Consider the following 22437-nt stretch of genomic DNA (forward strand, 5'->3'; position numbering starts at 1 on the left):
GGTGCTGTGCTCGGCGCCATCCATCTATATGAAGCTGTACAAATCATCGTCCTGCTTTGGTGCCTTTAACAGATCATGGTCAGCGAATGGGCACGCTTGGGCAGCTAGGGCATGGTATATAGTTAAGACTCGTAAGTAGAAGCAGAAAGCAGTTGATATCGAGCCTATAGCAGGAAGCCCATGCAATCTTCCTCGTACCCACATCTCCTCTTACCCATGCCGTATCGGATCAAAGAACTTCGACATTTCGCTGTTTTGGCTTGTAGAAGCACTATCCAATGTAGTTGTTGTATTATGCTCGGGCTCGGGACTGTGGAGATCTGGGACATGTAAGCCCATCTGCCGGTGAGATATGGCTCAATGAACATACCCTCCTTCGTGCTTCGTTTCCGTTGCTCGTGATCCTTGCGAAGGGCCCAAATGCAGATGTCTCTCTTGTTTCGTACGGGCCAGGTTTCGCACCACTCTTGCTCCAGCAATCGGACCATAGCATCTCTTTTTTTCGGCAGGCAATCTTGCCATGCAGTCTGAGAAAGCTCGGCGGCGTACTCCGTATAGATTGCCTTGCTTCGTTTCTAATTCATCCATATCTAATTAGCTTGCTAAGCCTGCGAATATGGGCGACCATACATGCCCTGAATTGTCGCCAGTCATATCCATCTTCATCAGAAGTCTCGCGAAGGCTTAGCATCGCTTTGATCGTTCCAGCGCTCGTTGCAGTCTTGATGCTGTCGGTTTCACCAGGAGCATCTATGGAGGGCACGACATTTTGTGGCTGCATAGTGCTTTGAACTTGCAGCCCTTGTGTCACGCATAACCGTACGATCGGCCTCAGATACTGACCGATCTCGCAGTAGGTACCAACACCGTGGGCTGTTGAGTGGCAGGCTCCGTAGCGATCTGGAAACTCATGAGTCGTGGTAGACTGGAAATCTAAACGAATGACTCCACCTCAGAACTAGTGGCTTTCGCTATTTGCAGATCATCAGCCCTTCTGGTAGCACAGGCCACCGTGGGCTCTCCAACCGAAAACAAATTTGCGAAACAGCCCGCGCGTCGCAACTTCCCTCCCGATTGTGTTAAGATCAGCTACCTGCTTTGCGCCAGCGAATATTCGTACAATTGCTTTATTGCCTCTGCTCGAGACAATTGATGCGTATTGGCCGCTTGCTGCGCCCGAGTCTCGACGAGTCCACGTGCATGTTGCTCACTATAACCCACTTGGGAGTAGAGCCTCATCAATGCAGCAATGTGTTGCTGAGTCTGCCGCGAATCCTGCATACTCTGCGTGGCAGGGCTATCTGCCACGGGAACCGAGCGTACTTGCACTGCTCTGCCGACGGCCGGTACTGTATCAGGTGCTAATGCGGTGGCTGATCGAGCAGGTATCTTGAGCTCGTTACCATTGATGTATAACTTGGGTGGCCTTCCCTTTTCGCCTTCGACGACCACCGAGTTATCACTCTCTGATCGAGCTTCGCCTCCCTGCTTCGTGCCATATTGATGGACCGTGCTTGGTATGCTTAGGTGGGTCAGGATGCCTTGGATGAGCTTTATATGCACGGGCACAGCCACTCGACCTTCGTGTATGGCCAGTACAGTGATAGCGCTTGGGTCTGGAAACACGCCCATTCTTGTGTACGTATTGTACACCGTTATGACTTGCTGCAACAAGCCACGGGCGTTATCGAGCTCTGCATTTCCTGGAGCATCTTTCCCATGCAGATTCGGATTGATCGGTGCAATGTGGACCAGTATACCAGCTTCGGATGATACTAGAGCGAGGGCAGTACAGCCATTAAGCTGTTGCGTCGCTAGGTAGCGTCTTCGATCCCAGGTACAATGGCCAGCCTGATTCATGGGTACCACAATGGTGTCAGACCTATTCTGAATCGCTTCGAACCGGGTTTGACTCGAAGACATCTGTAGTTGCTGTCAATGCCAGCTCATTGCATCATTGGTCGAGGCGTTTGGAAAAACGTAGACGAACCTTTGCAGTAGTTATTGCTCCGTGGGCTTCTCTCGTGCTACAGAACAATTCTCGATCTTGTACAATACATGTAGTGGCCCCAATTCCATTCGCTTTATCCTGGCGAGAAACGGACAAGGAGAGTTGTAGTGCACAGGCCGCGATATATGGCACGTTATGGTGAGAAGTGGCACGTTTTGGTGATACATACCGCGCCTTCACAGTAAAGCAGTCTCCACACCTCAGCATTTTCGTCGTGCCAACATACACTAACCTTTGTTACAATTCCAGCACGTATAGGAGAAGCCGACACTAGCTGCAATCGTATTCGTACCAATCTAGAACGAAGAAGACCGCCCTCGTGACAGCCGATCGAGTTGCAAGGTTGCACGCATGGATTCCACTGGGTTTGATTTCCACGCCATCGATGACCGCATCATGGTCGTGGGTATGGAAGCGCATGCCAGTGTCGACCGCATTACTTCGCTCACGACGGAGCTCGAGTCTGCTGCAGCTCTAGGAGACATTGGCCGAATCAAATATCTAGCTGACTTCTTGCTTACGGCAAGAGATCTGCCAGACTTCCCAGCTCTGGCAGGAAGCGCCCTCAACTTTGCTATAGATCGTGGGCGTATCCCGATGGTTGAATACCTGCTCGCCGCAGGCACGGTGCCTCACTCGAGCCACGCAAAGATCGCGACCAAGGCAGGGGACTGTCGAGCACTGGACGTATTGCACCAATACGGCTGGGATATCAATGAACCGTTGAGCTGGAATGTTCCACCACCTCTATGGTAAAGCTCCGTACATCTAGTCTTGGACACTTGCTAATAAGCTTCCAGCTTTGCCGTGCGAGACGCGCCTACCGTAGAGTGGTACTTAAATAACGGAGCCGATCCAAATGCACCCTGCTCTCTCGATATCACGCCTCTATCGGCTGCTGTTCAATACGGATCATCTGAAGTCGTTGAACGGCTCTTCGCATCTGGAGGAAATATAGCGTCTGGCCAATTGCTGCATTATGCTATCTGGCGGCACGGCACTGATCGCTTGGAGCTTATGAATCGCCTTATTGACAGAGGCTCTCCAATCAACGCGACCATGTACTACAACCACCAGAGCTCTTATCAACAGCGTAGAAGGTTCGGCTTAGGTACACCACTACACGATGCTGCAGCGATTGGTGATTTGAGTGCCGTTCGGCTTTTGTTGGATAGAGGAAGTCGTACAGACGTGTTCGACTCACTCGGTAGACTGGCTGTACAGAGGGCAAGGAACAATGGGCACATGGAGGTTGAGGTGCTTCTGAAGCACTTCGGTGAATCAGTCCAAACTTCGATGGACTGAGTAGTCTGTACATTTACTACACTAACACTCAGCTCGCGTTCTAAAAGGACTTGACATTCGCTACAGCCAGTGCTTCTCGATACGAAGGATGATAAAGTGACATGATCGACCGCAATAATACCTCGCCTGTACAGTATTTATACAAGGCTGCCTATCGCTCAGCCCCCTTCGCCTGACTTGTGTTGCGTGATGGAACGACCGTCCTCCAACGAGCGCGACTCGAGATTGGGATGTTCACTCCCAGAATCTGAATTGCGCCTGATCCTGCCATTCCCAGACTGGGCGTGCAATGCGATGTTTGAATCAGTCGCGTATGACACAGATCTCCTCTCCTCCTCCCCAGACAAGAGAAACCTTATCCTTGACCATAAAGGGAGCCGAGGAATCAGTAATGCCCACACCGGTGTAGTCGTCGATATCAAGCTGACGAGTGGCAGGAGGTAATATATTACAAGTCTGGTTCTGGAGTTGTGGTGGAAGGAGGCGTATATGGTCCAGCAGGGAATCATGCTGCAGCAGGAGTCAGCAAGCAAAGCCATCTCTTTTGCGAAAGGCAGACCAACAATATGGGTCGTGAGGCGGCGAAGCAATAGAGTCGTATCTTGACCCATGGAGATCGGGTTGAGTGTGGTGCATTCGCGATGATATTATGCGCGAGAAGTATACTTGCAGCCATCAGTACGGTCTCTGCACCGATCTGCACGATAGGTAGGTTGATGGGTGCCTGTGACGACAAGTGTTAGCTAGTGTCTGGACACAGTGATGAAGGCGACCTACAGCAAGGACACTGTCCGGCCACAAGATTGTCGCCACGCATGCAAGTGCTGAGTATACAAAGCAGATAGCAAGTATTGAACATGTACCGTAGATTTTGAATCTCGGGAGAGCTTCCCGAGCAACAAGGAACTCGGTGTTCTGTAGCAAGTGGCAGGTTTGTGGCACGGTAGTCACAGCAAGCCATGTCAGTATCATTAAACAAAGTGCCTAGACAGAAGAGTCAGCGATTATTCCACAACGCCAGGCCCGGCGCAGAAGCAGGATACACTGACCTTTGGCGAATGTGCAAGCTTGCATTGTACTGCGAGTGGGACTGTCCACAGAAAGGTGTTCAGTAGCTAGCGCAGTATCAGTCTTGGTCCAAGAAATGGGCACAATCAGTGGTGCATATACATGTGTCGTGATCAGGATGCAGTCCGTACAAGAGGCCAGGCGTGGTCTGCAACGGCTCTCGCGCATGGCCCATCGTGTGAGAATCCGTACCACAACATTCAGTATCGCAAGCATCTGCAAGGCAATGAAGCCTTCGAAGACGGAACGTGTTGTCACAAGGCCGGCTCGGCACATGGTGGCGTCTCTGGAGATCGATGCGCTGAACGAGAAAGGCAACCAAGCGGCGATTCAAGGAATGTAGAAAGAAGGCAACCAAGCGATTGATAGGTTGTGACAAGAAGGCGACCAAACGGCGAGGCATATATGTGTCTGCTCTGCGCGAGCCGTGCGTTCATGGACAATCTCCCGCTTTCGCGCAATACTTAGGTGAAAGTCGAGGTATTGGCGATACTCACGTGTCGCGGTTTCTAACGTCCTGGGTACACTCCCCACCGGTTCAAACCTGATCCCGTCCTGTTCCACTTTCTGCCCACACTTCTTCCCTATTATACCCCGTAAGCGTACCACTCCTGTTCACGACCTGCTCCACGACCTATTCCAAGCCCTGTTCCACGTGCTGTTCGCGACCTGCGCCACGACCTGATCTACGACCTGTTCCACGTCCTGTTGCACGCCCTGTTCCACGTCCTGTTCCACGCCCTGTTCCACGTCCTGTTCCACGCCCTGTTCCACGTCCTGCTCCACGTCCTGTTCCACACCTCCTCTTTAGACTCCCACATGCTAGCTGATCATGTACCACGAGGACAGAGAGCAATACCTGTGCTTCTGATATACCTTGTAGATGCTCTCCCGTACCAGAATGAGAAGGCAATTGCCGCGGTCTTGGTGGAGGAGAGATTGCTCATGTTCCCGATGATAAGACGCCGTGGCAGCATAATGAACGCTTAGTCTCGCTCCATACGATGTGATCCCCACTACCCAGGCGAAATGTAGCCTAACAACAATGCATTTTGTTCACGTCCAGACAATGGCAGTAGCATGAGGTCACGGACCCTTCCGTGCCTTCGTACGTGAGCCAGCTCCCCCACATCTGCCAAGAGCGGAAGCGCGGAGCTGTCCGACTAACCAAGGTAGACAGCGCGGAGTTTGCAATCAGCAGAACTGCTTAACCTTGCCGAATAGGGCAGTAGCGTGACGAGAGCTCGGGCCCAATCAAAAGATGCTGGGGAGAGCCAGCTCACGTACGAAGGGATAGGCGGGGGCCAGCCCGAGTGCTTGGCAGCCAAGGCATCTACTTCAACTTCCTCTTTTGCGCACGAAGATCTCAAGTACAATGACGGCAACATCTCAGACGTGGCACATCCTTCGCAATGCAGCTCCAAAGGAGCTATGCGAAGCAGCACGTCTCGAAATAATGCAGACACCAGGCAGGTCAGAGTCAAAGGGCTACATCGAGTACAGCACTACCCCCGCGTGTGTAGCAATTGGGAGACATATACATGAAGTATGCTCCGTTTGCGACGATTGCGACGCCTTTACTGATTTCTCCTAGGCCCACTCAGGCAGCGTCGCCGCTATCAAACCAGGCGCGAAGCCCGTATCCATCAATGTTTGCAAATTTTCAAGCCTTGATCAGCAAACGTCACGAATAATCGGTCGCCAAGGCGATGTGTACTTTGTGACGGCCTTGACTATCTTGGAGGAAGATACGGGGATGTTTGCGCTATACACAGATGAAGCCAAAAGCGAAGTACCCGTCCTGCAAGTTGGCGATGCTGTTATATGGACCCAAGAGAACGCTGGACGCAAAGCGGGTCGGGAGGGCGGTTTAATGCAAATTGTTATATACCGGTAGGCTGTCCGCTATATTTTCGGGCCAGTCGACATTCTCCCATCCCAAGGGTATTGTCTCCATCGTCCACAATTGGTTTTCGTCATCTGGTTTCACCGAACCATCCAGAAGCAGGAAGTTCTGGTAGCTTGCAGGCTCCGCGCCATACTCAAATGTTGACAACAGTGGTAGCGGTGGTGGTGGTGAGCTTGCATTTTCGTGTGCTGCGAATAGTGGTAGGCTCAGAGTCGTCCGCACGTCCTCGTAGCTACACGACAGCTTTAGCTCCTGGCCGCGTCTACACAATGCAACGACATCTTACCTCAGGTGCGGCCCAGCCAGCATTCTCGCTGGATCCATAGCTAGTGATCCGGGTATATTACGCCAGGGCTGCGATAGTTGTGCCGCAATCTTCTTCCAGGCCAACGCTGGCACTCTCCGAGCAACGGACTTATTCGCGGACTTGAACAATGCAGCATGGAAGCTGCCTGCGCCGCTATTTGACACTGTTCAATCTTAGCGATATGCACAATTGCCTAGCATATGGCTGACTCACTTCGTAAAGCACCCAACAGCTTGAATGCTTCCTGGCCGATGTCACGATGGGCAACGTTGACCAGCCCAAGTACGACGTCCATCCACAGACGGTGTCGAAACCGGTCGCTTCTGCTATCCTTGAAATTGGCCGGTTTGCCTACTAAGTGACCAGCAAGCGTAGCAAGCAAGGTACATTCCCACGCGCGATCTTGAACCTTCTCTTTGAGCGACATGAAGTGCATTGCGAGTCCTAAAGCGGATTCACTGCCGGACACTGGCTTGATTTGGCGGATGTCAATGGCCCAGTCTCTACGTTGGATCGGATTCGCGCACGTAAACGATCTGTATCCACAGCGGATGCTTGACGCGAGCTTCTCAGCAAGGTGCTCCGCCTTATGTATCTCCAGAGACCACGCAACTGCTTTGGTGGCGGGTGTCCTAGGTTTCTTCACTGGTTGTGCCGATTGATGACGATCACCACCGTATGGTAGAGTCGGCTGCTCATTTGATCCCAGGGTAGCCTGCAAGGATGAAGCTATACCACAACCATAGTTGATTGCCACAGCAGTGCTCTCGAAATCCCATGTCGACGCTTGCCATAGTAAGGCAGCTGCTTTCCGAGCTACTCCTTCAATCTCTGGGATGGTGACTCCTGGAAGAGCGGTCACATCATCAACAAGTAGGGTAAAGGTGTGGAAGGTTTGGGTTGGATAGTCTGGCGCTGTGAATGGAAATGCAGTAATAGTAATTGGTACGTGCATACCACGGCAAGAGCATGCCCATTTGATCGATGTGGGCCGCTCTTTTGCCAGGGTATCTTTGAGCGAGCCGGCAAGCTGCGTGCCGTGGATGACCTTGAAGGGTGGCATACCGGCTGGAGCACGAGGGGTGCGACAGCAGAGTAAGAAGTGGCACGCAGCCGATGGTGGGAGTGTGAGATCTATGTATCACCGGGACCTTGCCGGCGCCAAGCATTTTGTGATAAATGATTGGCTGTTGTGGATGAATCGTCGGGCTGGCTGGCTTGACAGGGTTGGAACCAGTGGTCTTTGCATCGCTTGCGTCGCTTGCGTAGCTTGCAGCTCATCACAAGCCTCTGACGCAGGGTCCCAGCGGCACGGCATCTCCGCAACCCGTCCAAAACGCCTCCGGGTCGCATCCTGTATTCCGCATGACCGCGATTGGTCCGAATCGTTGGGTGCAGTAGCTTGCGCGGCTTGCGTAGCTTGCAGAGGGTCGGAGACAATTTTCTCGGACGTCTCGATAAGTATAAGGCGATCCTACCTCGACAAATCACGACAATGCTTGATAAAGAGGGAGCTCGACATGTGCTTTACTTTTCCGATCTTCGAGGAGAGGGACTTATGTTATGGCCATCTCATGCTAGTTATTGAAGAATGTAAGGTACTATCATCCCCTCCAAGCTAGATTGACCAGCGAATACAGGCTCCAAGTACAACTACAGTACTAAATCCTGTTCAGCCATGGCTAGTAGCAAGATATGCGGTTTGTTCAGACCCAACCATTTTATCTCAATATGACTAACTATCTGAAGGGAAGTGCCAGATACGCGATTTCCGTCTTGGTCCAAAGGACTCGCCCGTCCAGCAACCTATAGTCTGCATCTCTCCTCGGGCATTTGTTGGTGTAGATGCGACTTTGGACTCAGATTGCTACAGCGTCGGCTACTGGAAGCACAGTCTTATAGGTCAAGTCTATCACGAGAGATATACCTTCTTCGGGCAGGGTCACGGGTGGAATGGGGTCTTAAGGATGTGGGAACAAGCTGTGGAGCAGTGGCGGCTGAGCAAGCTAAGATAGCCCGAGGGAAAAGCTGAGCAGGTCGAACCACAGAGTGGAGTGAAGTCACATTGATTCGGATGTAAGCAAGATGAGGGTCAGAAACGCCGACGTCCAAAGATCGCTCTTCCTATATTCTCTCCCCATCTCCTATTCAACCGATGACCTTCTTGTGTCCGTGGAGCCTTGTCCAAATAGTCCGACAGAGCACGGTTCGACAAGACTCCATTCCCTCTACATGCGGAATGTGGAACCCACAAGGAGTAGTAAATCTTTACTTCTAGGGTCGCATTAACATCCGCACGACTAAGAGCCCTCGAAGCGGGGATGTCAATACCGGCCCATGTTACTCTAACTCGTAGTGAACTAATAGTCTAGTCAATAGGGGTGTCTACTACACCGACGCGTTCTTTTCGTACCTCCAGGCACTTGGTGTGTACTTTTCTGGTTGTTGGTAGTACGGTACTCGGAACTTCTTGGCTCCAGGGCGCAGGTCATGATTTCGTAGACACAATCATCAACTATGGCACTGTTCTCGGATACGCATAGTGTGTCGTACGGCGGTGGAGGAGTTCTTGGCTTGTGGTCAGAGACGAGCGGCGCGATATCCTCATAAGGTACTCCAAGAATGCGAACATCGCTGCAAGTCGATAACTCTCGTGAGCTATATCGTTTCCGGAGCAGCCTGTGGATCGTGTGCCGGATGCGGCCAAACGGTCGACGGGGTAGTATCCCATTGATCTCGAGGGTTATAAAGATACGTGTAGGCATAGTGATCTCGGTGCAAAGCAAAGCTAACAGAGCATTTTGGCGGTGGAGTATCCCCGTCTTTATTGTATTACAACGCAATCACGGGATTGCATTAGATAGCAGGTCGATCGCAGGATCCAGACTTTATGAACAATGCGCAGCACGTTAATACTCTTATAACTCGAAGTTCGAAATCTGGATCTTGGATGTTGGACACCTATACGGGTAAACTACGGGCCGCTCCGGGAGCGCAAATCTCGCACGTGCTTCAACTCGAGGGAGAAGGCACCGAAGGCATCAGATACCGCTACTATAATCTTACTCGACAGCACTCACGACTTTCTTCCCCGCTACTGAACGGAGTATATCGATCTGACCTTGGATCTACGGGATCGTTCCGTGACGGCCAAAGATTACAAAGACAATGATTCAGGGACTGTTGCAGGATATATAAAAATAACTACGAATGTCAGGCTTAGTTCGCTAACGCAGAAACAGAAGAAATAGAGAACAACCGTACATAACGCTTCATCGCTAATGCCAATGTGCTTGCAAGCCCAGCTTGTAGACAATATCAGATCGTGCCCTCCCATGCTCTACGCCTCATTGTGCCTCTGTCAGATGCTTTGAAGCGTATACTGCTGGCATGCTTCGTTACCAATCACTGCTGTACTTGCTCCAAGTGCACACATACCGAAGAAGTTTACCCAGCAGTCTGACATCGTGACTGGCACGGGCATAGCGCAGCGATCTTCGATTTTGGCGAGATAGCCGCTAACAGAGAACCCTGTGTTCATTGGTACCAACGAATTAGGCGAGTCGTTAAGTGAGCCACAGATTGCCGCAACCGCCTGGGCCTGTGGAAGACTACAGCTATAAGCGGTTACGGATGATGCTAAAGATGGAACCGTTGTTGTGGTAGAGGATGCAGACTTCGTAGCAGTAGACGTGAAGTAACTAGCATATGGGTCTAACACTGTTGATGAAGAAGGGGATGTCGGTGCTCCAGATGTGGAGTAAGTAGCATAAGGATCCTTGGTTGGCGCTGTATTAGCGGTAGACGTAGTTGATGTAGATGAGCTCCCTGCCGTCGGTAGTGTCATGCCGCTAAAGAGCGATGCGATAACGCCGCCCGCATTGCGAGACCCTGAGGTCGACGTAGCTACGCTAGTGGTGCGACTTGTTGATGTAGTTATACACCAGCTGAAGGTAGTCGTTTGGACGGCACCGCTCGGCTCAATAGGGCATATTGAAATACCGCTTGCTGTTTGAGGATCGCTACTAGAAGAAGACTCAGCGTTGATGTTCCGGGCAGAGAGGGAACCTGTCGATGTTTGTTTCGGCGCAGCCAAGACTGTCGATGCGAAGAAGATAAAACATAGAAGTAGAGAGCCCTCCATAGCGTCTTGCTGTCTTGTAGAAGTAGTCAGAGATGCCAGAACATATCAATGTCGGTAGATAATTGCTGATTATATACTTGGGGCGTTCGAAGCTGCGCTTGGTTCCTAGTCTTGGAACCAAAGCTCCTAGTCTTGGCACTACTTCCCGTATCCTGGAAAGACGAGCTGCTTAGCACAACAACTAGCATTCAAGATTCATCCCACAAACACCAATGTCCGTAGAAATCTCAGTAGTAATCACGCACCCTCCTTCGTGCTTTGAAGTTGGACAGGAACTTTCAGTCACTCTTCCATGAGAATCTGATTAGGTACGTAGACTTGTACGCGGCCATCCACACGCTCACAAGGACGAACAGCAGCTTGCACTCGGACCAGTACGAAACGTGCAGGCGTTCCTCAGCGACATGGTGTGGACTGAAATTCGAGCTCAAAACGTGCACATGATCACGAAGATTTCGTGGGCCCCGAGTAGGAACATCTCCAGGATCCCGCCAAGGTTGAGGGACAGGGCCGACATCTCGATTGTGACCACGGTCTTAACCCAGTTGCGATACATGTGCATGCAGGTGACCATGGACATGGTGAGGAAGTTTGAGCAGTTCGAGTCTGGGGAGAATTTCTACTCTAGAGTCAAGGGGGTGATGATCGTGTACACGCCGACGATCAAGATCTTGAATGTGGGCTTGTACCCACCCAAACGAACAGAAAATCCTGCCGCCCATTGCGTGCGTCCTCGCGTACTCGCCTTCGACGCATGTCGGGTCAACGCTTTCGGTGCAGATCTTGTCCCCGGCCATGGCTGCGGTCGGAGTTGGGATCAAGTCCAAGATCAAGCGCAGGAAGAAGGAACAGGACCCATACGAGGAGTCGAACGAATATTTGCTTATGTCCAGGTTCGTAATGCTGCTCAGGTGCTCCTTCTCTTTCGGAGCCGCTCGGAGAGATCATCAAGATCCACAACTCGTTCGGGTTCAAGATCACAGCCATGACCATGGGCGCATTCGCAGATGACACCGTGAGGAGGACCTTCAGCTCGAACAGGGGTACAGCCGCGATGATGCATTACATCGGGGTGACGAGCCCGGCCGCCATCTCATACATGTACGTGGAGGAGTACACGATCCCCTCCCCATCCCGAACGGGGTCTCGATCATGGAGCTGGACATATACTCGATCTTGAGCTGGCACCCGACCTTGGACAACGTGTCGAAGCTACGACTGTAAGATGTACCTGAGGGACGTCCCGTTTGAGTTCGCGAACGAGAAGCGCATCGGGGCAGTCACCAGGGCCCTGATTGACCACACCGCAGAAGGACTATTCGACTTCTTCTCGACTATGGCCAGGAGCTTATTCAACGACACGAGCATGGGCACAACCCCCAACACAATCACGAACAAGACCCAGCAGTTGATCATCACTGAGAACATGATCAGCAAGTTGAACGACATCTTGGCATCGTTCAGGACCAGAAATAAGAGGGAGCCAGGCGCGAGGAGAAGATCCTGACACTCATCGACAGGACTTCATGGGATGATGATGAAATAGCGGAAGTGCTCAATTCGTACGAGGACCCGAGGCCAGATATGATCAAGGAGATGGAGCAGGCCGTGGCCGTGGCTGCCACTTTGCCCCGTCTTCAAGCCTAGGGACGCGCAGAAGTTCTCGAACGAAGAGCTGAACGCGTACCAGGTTGTATAGGCACACGTCCTCAACCCACGTTCAAGTCGAGGAACTCGGAGGCGTCTATCTCCAGGGACGCTCGAAGACCTTTCCCATTTGCTGTAGCTTTGCGACAGGAGCTAGATCCGAGAGCAGCAGTACGAGAGGTGATCAACGGAGACTGGACAGGGAAGCTCATGAAGAGTATGAGGACATAAGGTTCCACCAAACGAAATACTATTTCAATACATGCGTGCCACAGGTGCTTGCCAACGTATGACCTCTGCTGTCTCCAAGATTACTTGTGAACCACTGCTTCGAACGGCTCTCACCTCCGGCTCGATTCCGACATAGCGTGTCGACTGCTTTGTCAGACATATCTGCAGCTGCATTACGCTTGCGACGACTCTTTCCTGGTCTTTGCTCTTTCGCAGCGTCTCTTTCGGCTGTCTTCGACTGCGCCGCAACCAGGTCGTCATAGCTCATTACCTTTCCCTCTCCCTTCCCCAGCACTATCGACTTGGCCAAGTCGTCGCCTGCTTTTAACAATCCGCGATATCGACGGGCAAGGGTGAGTGGGAGGCAACAAGGATGTTTGCTGGCTTTATGTCTCGATGCACGATTGACGAACGATGGCTGTGCGGATACGGTGGAGCTGACAGGCACTGCCGAAGAACCACGATGACCCATAGATCTTTCAAGCATGCAGGTTTTGCGAATAATTGCTGCTCAGTTGCGGATTTCCTGCAGCCCTGAAATGTCTCTGTGCTTTCTTCTCCCTCTACCTCGCAAAGGCTCTAGGGGTGTCAAGGTCTTGACAGCTACATGTCTCAGGTAATGGATCTTCTGTGCGCCTCCATCAAACTCTTTGTGGTCAGCAATTTGCCGTATTTTAGTGTTCCTGACCCTCTTCTTCGCAGACACTACGTCTTTGCCGGCCACCGGTGTTGCAACGCTGGCAACAATGGTCTCCTGGCTTTGAGATTGGGTAGAAGTTGTTGATGCACTCCCGTACATACGCGCTCGCACTTCTCTTGCTGACTCCCGCTTCGCGGGGTCCTCGTATGCCATTGGCCTCAGTGCGCCCCATTTTGATTGTTCGATAGCCTCGGTGATATGGGAAACAATGGAGGCCGGGTTGCATAGTTTGACCAATTTGCAGTCATGACTCCGGACCATGACGAGGAGGGTGACGACAAGCGCCCATACATCGGCCTTGGTGGTCTGCTCGCAATCTCGAAAAAGTTCCGGAGCAATATAACACATGGTCCCAACAAAGGTGTGTCCTGTGTCCACTATCTTTGAGAGGCCGAAGTCCGCAAGCTGGTAGTGGTACGAGGCACCCGCTCCGCCATTGTCGTCATCCGGTGCCTGCTCACGTCGAGTGTAGAGGATGTTTTGTGGTTTGATGTCGCGGTGTATGATGTTTTGATCATGAAGGTAGACGAGAACGTTTAACATCTGGTTGAAGAAGTTGTGAAGCTCTGCTTCTGCGTCGGGTCCACGATACGTCTGTCTCGGTATAAGATCATACACACTACCGTCGGCGAGACTCATGAAGATGTGATATTCATTGGTCGTATGTTCGTCAGGTTGGCTGCCTATGAACTCGACAATGTTCGGCTATGACAAATCAGCGACGATGCGACCGTCTTGCGCCGGCTGAGGCATGCATACATGTGAGATCTTATCCAATATGTTCACCTCTCGCTTCAAGCTTTGGTACCGTGACGCATGGCTCGCTGAGGATTGGTCAGGTATTTTTATCACCTTCACTGCGAAAACGTTGCCATCGTGAGCGTTGATGGCCGACCAGACTTCGCCAAAACTGCCCTGCCCAAGCAATCCGCGCTTGAGCCACTTGATACGGCGCACTCCTGGCGCTGGAGTATGCACCCGCGTCATTATCCTCGAGCATGGCGCGGTATCTGCCTCTACAATGGTCCGAGCCAGCCACGAGGGTTCGATACGAGAGTTCAGAAGTTGACCGACATCGGCATCGCCCTGATGCCAGATGATAGCGAAGTGCCACTGTTTGCCGTTTCGTGTGCCAAACCAGAACTCTCGATTGATTTCTGGGCTCACAAGCACCTGGCGGGGTGTGCGACCTGCTTCAAAGTCATAGGTAGGGTCACACATGTGAGTGTTCTGCCTTGAGGATTTGTCCTGACACAAGATCGCTCCCGTCTTGTCGTTTACTTCGAAGCTGCATTGAGTGCGTGACACCTGAGCGTCGTCGACGACGATGTCAGCGTTCCGGCCAATTGTCGCGAGCGTCCACTTGGCCGTAGCTGCAATGTGAGGCCCAATGTTGAGGCCGCGCAGCACAGTGTTATCTTGACCATGCACTGTCGAGACCAGCCAGGCGTTGCGGGGATGCTGGAGCACAGCTTCAGCATGTGAATTTCGAGGGATGATGGAGAAGATGGAAAGAGCATGCGGCTGAGGAGGAGAGGCGGCGGGTTGCGACATTTTGAAAGATGTGCACAGAAATTGGAGGTCGTGATATGGAGAGAGGGAGGGAGACAGAGAGAGGGGGGATCAGCGAAGCAACGACAATACAGCCTGAGCAGCTACATGTACTCGCAGGGCCTGCTGATGCGCGACACATGGCGCCGATGGTCGCCGTGGAGGGCAGAGAGCCAACGGCTTGAGGCATGATTGCACTGCAAGTTGCGGGGCGTGCCGCCCTTCGATGGCTGGCCGCGCTATTTGAGCACGCCGTAGCCCAGGCAGTGCTCTTGTAGCTTCACACCCACACTCGTGGTAGACAACTTGCACAGTATGCCGTTTTCCGAGTCGTACGAGCAACGTCAGATACTGGAGCGTACGACGGCCAGATTGAATCAGCTCGCGCCGGACAACATTACTACAAACAACGCTCGCCGATTTGATGAACTGCCCCCACCATACACCTCCAAAGAGACCACTCGATCGCCGTCGCCTCTTACTCACGATAACGTCTCGCAACCAGATATGCAAGCACCGATTTCTGTTGCTGCTACTCCTCTAACGATGTTCGGCATACAAACACGGTATCAGATAGATCGACTGCAAGAGCAAATCTCGTTGGAGACGGATGGGAGGACACAGACATTCCCCTTCGATAAGAGCTCGGATCTGCGAGCAAACGCTGAGAACAATGTTCGATCTATGTGGTTGGAGCAGGAAATCTGGGGGGACGAGTGGGGAGGGGCCTGGCCTTCGAACAGTTTTCCGATGGATAATATGTGGCAGTGGAGTCGAGCGAAATCATCATCGAGGCCACGACCGCACGGTCGCTGGAAGCATGAGCAAGCAAAGTTGCCGAATAGAAGCGAAGCAGGGGACTTCCATACCTCGACCACGTTCAGCCACATCGCGGAGACAGCAAAGTCCCCCACTGAAGTCACAACGTACACAGGCTCAGATACAGCCAACACAGATGCCTCTCGCCCTGTTCGTCAGTTCGCATATCAGGTAAACGCTGAGATGGGCTGGCTTCGCGATGGATACGAGCACAAATCACAACTCCCCAATGAGATCGACCAGATTGCCCACAACCATGTGAAGCAGATGTGGCTCAAAGAAGGTATATGGGACCCTGTGTGGGGCCAGTCGCCGGGCATTCTATGGGCTCATGAGGCTCCCCATCTTGATCCGAGGATGCGTTTCGACGTACGACAGGACGTCCTTTCTGTGCCTGTACCAGACGCAAGGACAGTCCAGTGTCGTACTTCCTCGTGCAGGGGGAGAGCTGAGGAGGATGACGAGCCTCGGCGGAGGACCAATCGATCACAGCCAGCGCTGACCGACAGCTGCAACAGCGGAGTCAGGCCAGTCGTCACATGCGCACACGACAGGAAATGTGCTCCGACGAGCAACCAGCAGTGTCGTCCTCGAGATACTGCATCGAGGGCACGCTTTGGCCGATGTGCTGTCTCCAAATCCCTCACTCCGCTGGCAGCACTCCGACGATCGGCGAGGATACAGCATGAGGCAAGTATTCAGAACGACGCGAGGATGCGGAACGCTGTAGGACCTCGCAGGTCTCAACGTCTTTACGAGAAAAGGCAAAAAAGGCAAAGCGACGCGAGAGTGAAGGGATCAGGGGCAAACGCGAGAGCCTCTGCGCTGAACAAAAGGGCGTGATAACCCTCTCAGAGTAGATAGATACAATGTCATACATGCTTCCCTACCACTACGTTCTTCCATCGCTGAGTATAAGGCGATCTTTCCTCCTCCCATCTTCGCGATAACCTGCACACAGTGAACTGTGCTCCGTACAAAGCCTAATGACAGCCTCCATCCTCAAACAGAACCTCAAGAACGGCGGTGAGTAGACCAGGACGAAGCGCCATCTCGAGGGTGACCCACAGACTGGTGCCGTTGTCAGTGCGTGACTGCATGGTAGTGACGCGTTATCTTGCTTACCCGAATCTTGCAACCCACGATTGATATTCGAAGATGCCGTTGTCATCTGCATGACTCCGTGGCACCAAATATACCAGAACGCCGGCTCCAACATTGACGGAGATCGAGAAGGCTGCTTTGACAAGCCATTGCACCGAAAGGGATCTTGTCGTACTCATCAAGCTGCCGTGGAAGAAAGCAACGACGTTCATGAGAACGAGCCCAGTGATGAAGCAGTACGAGGCGATCGTCATCGCTATAGCGTTGAAGTTTGTTCGAGGAATGAGGCGTTGCAAAATTGGGTTCCTTGAGCTATAGTGATCATCCGCATCACTAGACTCCGGAGCTCCATCTGTCCTGCTATACGTTAGATCTCAAACAATCACGAGTTGTAACGGATTGCTTCGCACTGATCGCCTTGATAGAAGCCGCAAAGAATTGCAACTTTGCAAATGTTGATGAAGGGCGAGGAAAGTTCGTAAATCTGCATAACAAGAGCCAACTGACAGAGCAAGTGAGTATTCATCGTTGTGATCACAGGAGTGCGCAGTGCAACGTGAGGTTTGCGGATATGGGACACTCACAGCTTATAAGCAGCAAACAGCATCGGTTGATGATTGCTCTGCCACATCGTCCCATGTTGAGTTGATTGGCAAGTGCAGGGTAGTTGAGAGGCGCGCTGCAACCACTAGCTGAGCGCACGGAGACTTTCTATGCGTTCGTGATCTTCAGCGCAGCCGTGGCGTTTTACGCATTTTCAGCACCCCACTTGGCAATGATGGACGACAGGCGTGAGCGGCTACGAATCAGAAGTCGCACAAAGAAAGAAGACGTGCGTAAGGCAGCTGGTTTTGACGAGATAGGGTGGCTCAAATTGCTTGTATATCCCATCGTTCCGTGTGGCTCTTGTTCGCAGATGAGCTAATAAGTACAGAGTCTCACTCTAGAGCAAGCAAAGAAATTGGTGACCGATGCGGATGAGGTTCCAGCTAGCTGGACAGCCGTAGACCATGGACAGAAGGTCGATATGTTGGAGAGACTGAATGAGGAGCTCGATCGGCAACGTTTGCCGACAATAACAATGATCACCTACAGTCACAGAATGGCGCAGGCCATGCCACCAATCATACGTCAAGCAAAGCGGAAAACAGGAGGAGGAGGTCAGCTCGTGCAGGCCGAGGCGAGTACTGGATCTCAGTCAACCTCGCCCACGCCATTGCCCGGTGAACGCATAGTGCTTCCGCCAATTCGAGCTCAGCCCGAATTAGCGCAACACCTCGATGCGACGGCCTACGCGAGTGGTCGAGAGCAACAGAGTGAACGCACTGACGGGGGTATTAGTGGCGAGGCTGAAGACGAGCAGGGTCCATGAGATTGTTGTCGTGATGAAATGAGGACTTGCTGTTGCTTTGGTTTGAGGCTGATGTCCATCAGATCAGTATGCTGAGTTTGACAAAAGCAGATGCGATTCTCTTCAGAATCGCCAACCCTTCACCTGGTGGGACATAAGTCTAGAAGTATAGCGCAATGCCGTACTTCCGCGACCCTGACGCCGTGCGTTCCTCGCCACCTCCATCTTGTTTCAGTCGTTTTAAGTAACGTGTCCGCACCGTGGCAACTTCAAACATGTTCGAAGCTCCCAGAAAACTTCACAATGGCCTCATCGGCCTCCGGCGAAGAGCGGTTATATACCACAGATGCGAGAACTCCTCGACCCAAACAATCCCATCACCCGACTCGACCAGCGCCAAGCTAAGTTCCATCAATATCATCTGACAACGAACTCTCCATTCAACCAGACCCTCGTTCCATGTCCCTTGCCAGTAAACGCAACCATCAAGATGGAGTACTTGGGTCATTTACTTCTTCATGAACTGGCTTGGAAGCCTTATTGACGACCGCCGCTACCTGGGCGCTGACCGACCAAGCTTGGAACCCCACGGACATCAATGATACACTATCAAAATCTTCCTTCCTCAACCGTTCCTCAGGGTCATGAGCTACGGAATGCGCATTTCGCGGAATCACATATGTGTTCCATGTTCTTACATAAGGATAGAGTGATTCAGCGGGGTGAAATAACAACAGTGGTAAGGACTGTGGACATGACTTAGATACAACCAATGAATACAAAACTGAGGACCCAACGCAACACCAAGCTCCACGGCGACAAGCGACCTGCACTCATCCGTGGCTAATACCAGTCCAAAGCATCTGTGTCAGATCTATCAAGATCGTGAGTTGGCAATCCTGATCGCATGCGTTAGAAGAGCACAGTATCCTTGTGCCATATCTTCTACGCGATCCCATAGCAGCAGCATCATCTGGAGTGCAACCTTGGGAGGCAATTGGTCGGCATGGTAGTGTGCGCTCTTTTGGAGGTAGTCGATATTCTGGGCGATTGGAAAGGACACACTGCTCAATGCGCACTGGATAAATGGGCGATATTGATCAGGTACATCATAAGTCAATCCAGAAGTGGGACCATCCCAGTCGTTGGTATCAGGGTCTACCTGGCACTGAGTCAAGAGTTGCTCAATCGTTTCTGGTGAAGTTTGGTTGATATGTGTAAGGATATCGTGGTACCCCGAACACATAGACGGCGCGCCAACCTGTTGACACATGCAGTGCTGCCAATTGAGTATCAATTGTGCGAAGTGTGGACTGAAGATTTCTTCCAAGTCCGGTGCTGATGCCTCTACGGAGGGAAGAGCAACGAACGGACCGTATGTTGCATCTGACGGTGAACATGGCGGGACCAAAAGTTGGTTATCGGCGCGCAGACGTAGCAGTCTCTCCAGCGGATTGTAATAGCTATCCTCAAAGCGAGCTTGGACAGATTTTGGTGATTCTGAAGCCTCAGTAGGTGAACTTGGTGCAAGCAAGGGTAGAGTCGTGGCGTTCAAGTCCGGGCCGATATGTGTCCTGGTGGATTGAGTAGGAGTTGGTGATTGTGAAGCGCTACAGTCATCATGCTTGCCTCTGGTATCTTTGTCGTACGGCTGGAAGTTTTGCGTCCCGAGATGGGTTGGTTGGTGTCGAAAAGGAGCCATTCTGCTGGACCTGTGATTTGTGCAGTGAATAACCAAGCAATCAAGAAAGTTGGGAAGAGCTGGTATCTCAAAGCAACAACGAAAAAGGGGATGAAGATGCACCTTTAATAGCAAGAGCCGGTAGACGAATAGTAGCTTTATTACACTGGATAGCGCTTCCCCATCGCTTGTAACATGAAACTTGTAATGTACCACAGATCGAACAAAGTCTGTGCCAAATACCAGCCTGCACAAAAATATTTGAAGCCCACCGCTGGCTATTGGCGCCTTTCTCGCAGAAGGTATTGCTTAGCCTCAGTCCAATCAGGACAGAACTACCGTAACTTTCTGGCTTTTCAAGGTGGGTACACGACGTAACAGATGTGCCATTCACAGTCACCGACGCTGTACCTCGAAACCCCGACATAAGCCATATGGAGATCACGGTTGGTAGCGTCAGATTCTTTGCACCGATCTGAGCGAATACGTATGCTCTAGGCATTGAGATACCAAGAAGGGGACGGGTGAGTGATCATACTCTGGTGTGGCTATACTCGTGAAATAATGATCTTCATATCCCTCTCTCGCGCTCCGTGCGAACAACGCGGCTCACAGCGACCAGATACACCGTGACGATAGCCCATTCAGGCTCGAACAGCTGTCCAGCTCCCATTCACCACCTGCCAATATGAGCCAGTGCCTCCACTCTCTGCTTGTATACCTTTATGGAGTGCGTCTGAATGCTACTATACGCAGTCTTTCGGAAGCTTGCATCCGCAACCAAATCTGCATTTAAAATCTGCTCACAACCGTGGAACCCCTCACGGAAAACGACCAGCTTCCCAGGATTGGAGAAGCGCGCATCCGGGAATTTTTCCAACTCAGACGATATGGCCGCTCGTTGATAGTGCTTATTATGCGAACTCCCTCGATTAGAGTCGTTTGCCGTGATACGCCGACGGCGGTACAGCGCGAGTACGTATCGCCAGCTGTCCAGGCGAGTGAATAGATCGTCTTCGTTTACGACCGAGATGAAGATATCGAACTCGCAAGTTGAATTTGTCGGTTTTGTGAGTGGCAGAAATGAAATGGGAGGTGTTCCAAACGTGATGCAATGTATCCGCCGAAATCGATGGGCGAGCGTGGGAAGGTCCGATGAGCATGACATGGAACGCATATGCATATACAGTAAACTAGCCACAGCCCCGCCGGCTGAATGTCCTGTGAACAGGAGATACTTCTTGCCATCCAAAGCCTCCGTACGAAGTAAGAGTTCGATCTCGTTCGCGATTAGAGGAGCCATAGACTCGGCGATCTCGAGAAAGCCTTGATGGCACGTATTCGCCTCGTCGGCTAGGAATCTTGCAACGCTTGTGGGTGCCGAATGGAAGTTCACACGCCAGTCCGGCACGATTGCTTGACTCCCGCGTATTGCGACCACAACCAGACGTCCGTTATTGTAACCCTGTATTCGAATGAGAGCAGCCTTGATGCGAGCTTCCGAGTTGGCATGGAGTAAAGTGTCGCCGTCGTGAGCTTGCGAAAAATCGTAAACCTCAGAGCTCGCTTGGGCAGCCTTCGAAATAATATCCCAAGTCAGCGCATATACTTTGAAAGGCCGCATCCTCTTCTCGACTCCAGCAGATCTTTTGACACACTCATCTAGAGTATTGGCTTGCGTATCTAAATACTTCTCGTACACCGCGGCACGAATGGACGGGCCCCAACGCCAGTACACCATTGGGCACAGAGAGTTCATACTCGCCGCCGCATTGTGTATCCAACACACGCCCGTGCGGACGGTGGGCGGGTCACACTCATAGGATGATATGAAATGAAGTCGAGCGCCCAGGCCGCATGACTGCGTACGCTTGGCGGTAGTGACGACTGGCTGAGAGCTAATGCTGGGAATTGCCAGGATATCGAGCTACTGCGGGGACGGAACGCGCACGGACAATTTCGTCCACTTTGCTAGCTTTGTCGCCATACGCAAACTCGTTGCTGTCGGCAAATTCAGCAATGGCTGACCGCAACTCCAAAGAACTCGAGATTAAGACTCGCACTAGAGTCGCAGATGTGCAGCAAGCTACCGGTTTCAACGACCTGGGTTGGCGCACCTTCAACGTATGAGACTGAAGCTATTTGCCGACAAGCGACTAATATCGTGCAGAGACTCACACGGATGCAAGCTGAGGCGATCGCAGCGCAGGAAGGGTCACCTAGCTGGACAATTGTAGCATATCACGAGAAGATAAGGCTGCTGCTAGAGCTAAACGAGAAGCTAGAGCAAGAGGGTCTGCCACAGGTTAACGAGAAGGTGTACAGCCGAAGGATGGCACAAGCACTCGCACCTATGATACGCCAGAGCAAACAGGGCAAGAGAAAGCGACTAGGATTGCCCGAGGGACAGGCAAGCACAGACGTTACCGAAGCAGAAAGCCTCCCTGGTGCAGGGTGCACCCGTCTTCCACCTATCCGCGATCACCCTGATCTGGCACAGCACCTGCATACGAATAACGACCAGGATTTGTCTGAAGACGCGTAAGGCGTTGGTAGGGTGACAAGGGTGATGTGTAATTGATTGCAGCTGGTCAAAACATGACGATAGT

The 22437-nt window shown here is 52.0% G+C and overlaps 8 protein-coding genes across 8 annotated transcripts; 5 read left to right on the forward strand and 3 right to left on the reverse strand.

The window, feature by feature from the left end:
* Window positions 1-1089: 1089 nt before the first annotated feature.
* On the reverse strand, window positions 1090-1923 carry LTS14_002164 (uncharacterized protein; the record flags this gene model as incomplete). The annotated part of the gene is made up of 1 exon (XM_064834871.1): window positions 1090-1923. One exon carries the CDS (start codon window positions 1921-1923, stop codon window positions 1090-1092), a length of 834 nt encoding a protein of 277 aa, XP_064697742.1.
* Window positions 1924-2362: 439 nt separating this feature from the next.
* LTS14_002165 (uncharacterized protein) lies at window positions 2363-2767 on the forward strand (the record flags this gene model as incomplete). The annotated part of the gene is made up of 1 exon (XM_064834872.1): window positions 2363-2767. One exon carries the CDS (start codon window positions 2363-2365, stop codon window positions 2765-2767), a length of 405 nt encoding a protein of 134 aa, XP_064697743.1.
* A 3487-nt stretch (window positions 2768-6254) lies between these two features.
* On the reverse strand, window positions 6255-7663 carry LTS14_002166 (uncharacterized protein; the record flags this gene model as incomplete). The annotated part of the gene is made up of 3 exons (XM_064834873.1): window positions 6255-6525; window positions 6580-6763; window positions 6814-7663. 3 exons carry the CDS (start codon window positions 7661-7663, stop codon window positions 6255-6257), a joined length of 1305 nt encoding a protein of 434 aa, XP_064697744.1.
* Window positions 7664-11148: 3485 nt separating this feature from the next.
* On the forward strand, window positions 11149-12391 carry LTS14_002167 (uncharacterized protein; the record flags this gene model as incomplete). The annotated part of the gene is made up of 4 exons (XM_064834874.1): window positions 11149-11637; window positions 11697-11845; window positions 11981-12202; window positions 12265-12391. The coding sequence occupies 4 exons, from the start codon at window positions 11149-11151 to the stop codon at window positions 12389-12391; spliced, it is 987 nt and encodes a 328-aa protein (XP_064697745.1).
* Window positions 12392-13133: 742 nt separating this feature from the next.
* LTS14_002168 (uncharacterized protein) lies at window positions 13134-14876 on the reverse strand (the record flags this gene model as incomplete). Its single annotated transcript, XM_064834875.1, has 2 exons — window positions 13134-14027; window positions 14082-14876. The coding sequence occupies 2 exons, from the start codon at window positions 14874-14876 to the stop codon at window positions 13134-13136; spliced, it is 1689 nt and encodes a 562-aa protein (XP_064697746.1).
* Window positions 14877-15188: 312 nt separating this feature from the next.
* Window positions 15189-16144, forward strand: LTS14_002169 (uncharacterized protein; the record flags this gene model as incomplete). Its single annotated transcript, XM_064834876.1, has 2 exons — window positions 15189-16061; window positions 16133-16144. 2 exons carry the CDS (start codon window positions 15189-15191, stop codon window positions 16142-16144), a joined length of 885 nt encoding a protein of 294 aa, XP_064697747.1.
* A 1430-nt stretch (window positions 16145-17574) lies between these two features.
* On the forward strand, window positions 17575-18168 carry LTS14_002170 (uncharacterized protein; the record flags this gene model as incomplete). Its single annotated transcript, XM_064834877.1, has 2 exons — window positions 17575-17632; window positions 17744-18168. 2 exons carry the CDS (start codon window positions 17575-17577, stop codon window positions 18166-18168), a joined length of 483 nt encoding a protein of 160 aa, XP_064697748.1.
* A 3679-nt stretch (window positions 18169-21847) lies between these two features.
* On the forward strand, window positions 21848-22373 carry LTS14_002171 (uncharacterized protein; the record flags this gene model as incomplete). Its single annotated transcript, XM_064834878.1, has 2 exons — window positions 21848-21952; window positions 21999-22373. 2 exons carry the CDS (start codon window positions 21848-21850, stop codon window positions 22371-22373), a joined length of 480 nt encoding a protein of 159 aa, XP_064697749.1.
* Window positions 22374-22437: the final 64 nt, after the last annotated feature.

Source organism: Recurvomyces mirabilis, assembly GCF_035927965.1.
Source record: "Recurvomyces mirabilis strain CCFEE 5264 chromosome Unknown scaffold_4, whole genome shotgun sequence".
Lineage (NCBI taxonomy): Eukaryota > Fungi > Ascomycota > Dothideomycetes > Mycosphaerellales > Teratosphaeriaceae > Recurvomyces > Recurvomyces mirabilis.